The 5496-nt window shown below is 38.3% G+C and overlaps 1 protein-coding gene across 1 annotated transcript in view; it reads left to right on the top strand.

The window, feature by feature from the left end:
• Positions 1-5495, top strand: part of LOC109969861 (probable phospholipid-transporting ATPase IF) — a gene marked incomplete at its 3' end in the record, with an annotated part of 49153 nt that extends 43658 nt beyond the window's left edge. Inside the window, exons 23-29 of the mRNA XM_020617044.1 lie at positions 373-432; positions 1039-1166; positions 1349-1487; positions 2019-2042; positions 4236-4301; positions 4535-4638; positions 5477-5495. Coding sequence (XP_020472700.1) covers positions 373-432; positions 1039-1166; positions 1349-1487; positions 2019-2042; positions 4236-4301; positions 4535-4638; positions 5477-5495 — 540 coding nt within the window. The remainder of the gene's footprint in view (positions 1-372; positions 433-1038; positions 1167-1348; positions 1488-2018; positions 2043-4235; positions 4302-4534; positions 4639-5476) is intronic.
• Between the last annotated feature and the right edge of the window lies 1 nt (position 5496).

The raw sequence follows: 5496 nt of genomic DNA, 5'->3' as shown, positions 1-5496 counted from the left end.
ATGGGGTAGGACTAGATAAGTCTAACTTCTTCCTACTCCGTTCAAGCATGTACTAGGTATAAGCAAATTGATAATGCATTTGTGGATATGTGTGAAATTATGTGTGTTGACATATTGACTGTCTTTACATGTTTGAAAGAATAAATCAAATCAAATCAAATCTAAAATCATTATCCATAAAATATTGAGGGTAGTTACTCTTGCTGGAACTGTTTCTAATCAGTTTATTTAATATATTCCAAGTACCTCATGTTATTTTTATTAAAGGAGTGCCTTCTCTATTACATCACCTGTGAACAACACTGTGTTCAGCCATGTCTCCTTTCACTGCAGCGTTTTTAATGTTTCTTTCCTTCACTCTGTCTTTTCTAGAATGTGTGTTTTATCACGCCCCAGTTTTTATACCAGTTCTTCTGTTTGTTTTCACAACAAGTAAGTCATTTTACTGTATCTCTCCATTTCTCTTGCTTTTTCATATGTTTTATTCCTGGTTTTAATGTTGCATAGTCCTTCATTTATGTCATTTTACTGGACAGACAGTAGTGATCATATTGTAATGAATCTGTGTGATATCCAGGTTGATTTCCATTTTTAATTTTTATTTCCATTTTTAATTTGTATTTTTAAGATTTAAACACCTCAATCAGAAAGAACTTCATTGTAATTCAGTCATTTTGAGTTGATGCCACACTGAAATGGTGAATTTCTCATTTGGCATTTTAGTTCTTCAGATAGTAATGTGACACATCTTTGGAAATTTGGAATTTTTTTTTTTTCCCCCAAGCAATCTTGGCATTATGTGTGCTGCTAAGGCTTTAATCTGTTAATTTAGTCCTGCTCAAAGATGATATAACATGTAATATGTCTATAATATACCCTGTGTATACACATCAAGTATGTTCATACTTTTTCCATATATCTGACTCACCCTGATTTCAACCTCACTGCCTGTTTTGTTAAAGCTAGGTTAAATGAGTAAGTCATCACTTTCAGCAAATATGTTGAAGTTGAGTGAATTGCTGCCTCTTTCCATCCTAGACACTGTACGACAGTGTTTATCTGACATTGTACAACATCTGCTTCACGTCACTGCCCATCCTGGTGTACAGTCTGTTTGAACAGCTGGTCCATCCAGACGTACTGCAGAGCAAACCATGCCTGTACAGGTAAGGCTGTGTGTAATCTGTAGCTGCAAACTGTTTATGGGTAGCTGCTTTGTTCAAGTTTAGTATATTTAAAATGTTTGACTTTGCTGCCATCTGTATACTGTTTGGTCCATAATTCATTAACTACTGTTTCTGAATCACTCAACTTAAACTTGGATAAGTATATACACTGTATCCAACAGAGACATCAGCAAGAACTCTCTGCTGTCTTTCCGGACATTCCTGTACTGGACTGTGTTGGGCTTCTGTCACGCCTTCGTCTTCTTCTTTGGATCCTACACACTGATGGGAGAAGATACCACACTTATGGGCAATGGACAGGTGTGTGTTTGTCAGTGTGTGTATCATGTGCTTTATGTTTTAAGTCAATAATAGAATCCCTACAAAAGAATTTGGCCCGCTGAAAGGATTTTCCAGTACTATATGAGGAAAGTGTCATTTCAGGGCATAAACAAATGCAAGAAAACTTTCAGTTCAACACATTGTGTGTGTATAAATGTTCTCATGAGATGCTCTTACTGATGGGGCTGGTTGCCTGCTGGTATTTCTGCAGTCACTTTTTCCCATGGATCTCTTTTTTATGTCATTCTCATTCTGTCTTCTTGTTTGTCTCTATTACCGTAACAGCATGTATGTCATTAACTTGTTAATACACGTTCAAGTACTTCTATCTTTTCTTGTTATCATGCCATTTATACCTCTGGTCTTCACTAAATCTGTTTCATTCTTTTCTTTTCCTCTCTGACGTATTTCAGAACTTACATCTGTTGCTCTCTTTTCTTCGCTTGTCTTTTCTTCTATCTTTTGTTGACTACCTTTTTCCTTCGGCCTTCACGCTGTGCATGTCTTCAGATCTTGCGAGCTAACAGGCAGCTGGTAAGAGTTCTCTACAGTTGAATGCATGTCTTCTTGGGGGGAGGACTCTCAGGAACATTCTACAACATGTTTTTGTATTGATGATTTAGACAAATATGAATTTTCATACCTATACCCTAGAGCACATGTGTCAAACTCAAGGCCTGCGGGCCACATCCGGCCCGCGAGATCATTTTATATATCTTTTTTTAATAGCCCGGTGATATGAAGCGCTGATAACACATAAAGTACAAATCCCATAATGCAGCGCAACAGCTGCCTTACCGAACGATAGGCTACCTGCGATCATTCCCGGGTCAATTACGTGACATCAGTCAAGCGTCTGTTGATGTATACAACCCTAATTTCAAGTCAAAGCTAGCCCCTAACAATGGCCAAGAGAAAGGTTGATACTGAAAAATAGAGCCTTTCAAAACCGGTGGGAGGCTGAGTATACGTTTACTGACATTGTCGGTAAACCCGTGTGTCTTATTTGTGGAGCTAATGTGGCTGTAATTAAAGAATATAACCTAAGACGGCACTATGAGACAAAACATCAGGACAAGCTGAAAAACGTAAATGCAGAGCAGAAGCTACAGAAGGTAGAGGAGTTGAAGAGGAATCTGACATCACAGCAGACGTTTTCACCAAAGCAAAATCACACAGCGAAGCTGCTGTGAAAGCAAGTTTTATTGTGGCAGAGGAGAAAATCAGCCTGGTCATTTGCCGAGGGAGAGTTTATGAAGAGCTGCATGATGAAAGTGTGCCACGTCTTGTGTCCAGACAAAAAGTAGGTGTTTGCAAATGGAAGGCTTAGCAGAAATACGGTTGCAGATTTTAAGTTCAGGTTTATTTATTTTGGAATAATATTGTATCCTGTCTGTTTCGATTCATATTTATGTTCAATAAATGTTTATCCTGTTCGGCCCACGACCTAAAGTGTGCTTTGGGTTTTTGCCCCCCTGTGCGATTTGAGTTTGACACCCCTGCCCTAGAGCATATATTCATATGACCTAATTTTTGAATTCATGACACACAGCACCACTTAGGCTTTCCTTTTCTAAACTGAAAATGAGCAGTGTGACAGCAGTTATAAAACATGCAGTGGCTCATTGAACCCAGATGGATCGGGCAAGTCGCAGTCAGTTTGACCCCACCATTTTCCCTTAAAGATAATTGTGTGTTCACTTCACCATTCCATGGCTCTTGCTTGAATACAGTATTAGTATTAATGTGTCTTCTCAGACACGCTCACACACTGTAACAGGCCACAGAAATTCACACAGATTTATTATTACCTGTAAAATATAAAAAACAAACTTCAAATGTAGGCTCCTCTTGTCCCATTATATGCTGTAGATTTGTTGAAAAAGTCGGCAGATGCAGAGAAGAACTACTAACTTGTTCATAGATTCAGATATATATTTTTTTTTTACTCTTTAGAGTAACAGGTCAGTTTGTACTTCGATTATGATAAATCTGGACAGTGTGCAAAGGTAACAATGGCTGATGTAATATTATAAACAAAGGGGGCACACAAAGCAGGCTTTGTGAAGGATTTGGTTAAAAAAAAAGTTTTTTAAATTGCAGCATAAATAAACAAAAGCACATGTACCTCTGCCAAAGCAGAACATTCACTCTCAAATGGGTGTCTTGTGAAATATGAGATCTCGAACAACACAAAATATGTCCTAAAATCCTTGATCTGGATAATCTTTTAGGGTATGATAGGCAGTTATACTGTGGATCTTATCTGAAGATTTCAGGGTTCTGTCTTCATTATAGACCAAGTTATGGCAGAAAATGTGTTAAATGGGGTTTTCATTTCATAGATCTTAAACAGTATTCCTTTAAAGTTCCCTGAATTGTTGTCTGCTTCACTGAGTGTCTCTGTAGATAGATCCTACTCCACTGCCTATTAGTTTGCAGTGCTCAGACTCCAGCAGGGATCTGAATTGGCTGGCAACAAAATGGTGCCCCCACAGCGCTCAGCTTCTACCCAGGATGTTTCTCGTAGCAAGCAGTGGAGATGCCGATGATAGACTACAGGAAGAAATTGCAGAATTACAGTTGCATACGAACTGTTATTGTACCACATGTTTAATATGTTACCATGTTGTTTTAGTAGCATTAATTGGGTCCTCATATTTAGTTTTTTTGTTGTTGCAGTGTCTTGGTGCCTATAGATTTTAACTGTCTGTTTTTGTATTGTAGATGTTTGGGAACTGGACATTTGGAACGCTGGTCTTTACTGTCATGGTCATCACTGTCACATTAAAGGTAAATTACACAGCAAAAGGAGGTAGCCTGTTCTTTTAGGAATTGTGAAGTATTAGGATGATGTCAGTGGCCATTAACTGGAGAGAATCGCCTGTCACAGGCTGGGGTCAAGGCCTTTTTTTTTTTTACAGCATAAACACATATTGCTGTAGTTTATTGCTGCTCCTGTCTCAGTGTTTTACACCTGCCTTTTTCCCTCTCCCTACTGGGTGTGTGTCTGTGTGTAATGACAGCTTGCTTTAGAGACTCATTTCTGGACCTGGATGAACCATTTTGTGACATGGGGTTCGATTGCATTCTACTTCATCTTCTCTCTCTTCTATGGCGGCATCATCTGGTAAGAACAGCTTTCAGATTTCTTATTTTTAGCTGCTATTGCTTTGCTGTGAAGTTAGATGCTTCCTCTTCTCACATTATATATCTATGTACTGCTAGGAGCCTCCATAACACACCTATAGTGAAATACCTAGATTTGGAAAATGTATTTGTAATGCCATATAGCAGAATTTCAGAAAGAACAAAGTGTAAAGTGGTTATATAAGGGACTGTATATGATGTTTATTTTTGTCTTTATATGATTTCAAAAAGCTATAGAAGACCATATTTGTATTTGTTTTTGTATCTGAGTGGGAGTAGTGGGATTTGCTAGGAGGAGTGACATTTTTACCCAAATCATGATGTTTATTTATATTGTAGTAAAATCACATTAAGAATAATATAGAAATATTTTCCCCTCAACTTCCCATTTGAACATAATCGCCTACAACAAGAGAGGGAATATAAATTGATTTTTTTATGATCCTGATGTTAATGTCTTGAGGTGAAACAGGCTGATTTACACCAGATACCAGTCTTGGCACTTGGCAGATGCCATAAATCACTGATGCTTTGTTAGAATCATCTATTGTGATCTGGTGGTGTGTGGGATTGATTAGATTACTTTTAACCTCTCTACCTAGGTACAGGCAAATCAGACTGGTAGGAGCCTTCCTGATAGCACTGCACCATAACTGATATTTATGACCTGACATTTGCACAGGTTGTTAATTTCTGTACTGTCTGGAATAATACAATTATCCTAAGTGCAAGACTCCAGCTGCCAGAGAGACCTGGATTTACAGTGAAAAGAGCAAAGCAACTTATTGCGGTGTATGACCACTCTCATCTCCCTCCAGGCCGTTCCTCCATACCCAGG

This window comes from Monopterus albus, unplaced genomic scaffold, assembly GCF_001952655.1.
Source record: "Monopterus albus unplaced genomic scaffold, M_albus_1.0 scaffold184.1, whole genome shotgun sequence".
NCBI lineage: Eukaryota > Metazoa > Chordata > Actinopteri > Synbranchiformes > Synbranchidae > Monopterus > Monopterus albus.
This window is presented reverse-complemented; position numbering and strand designations above follow the sequence as displayed.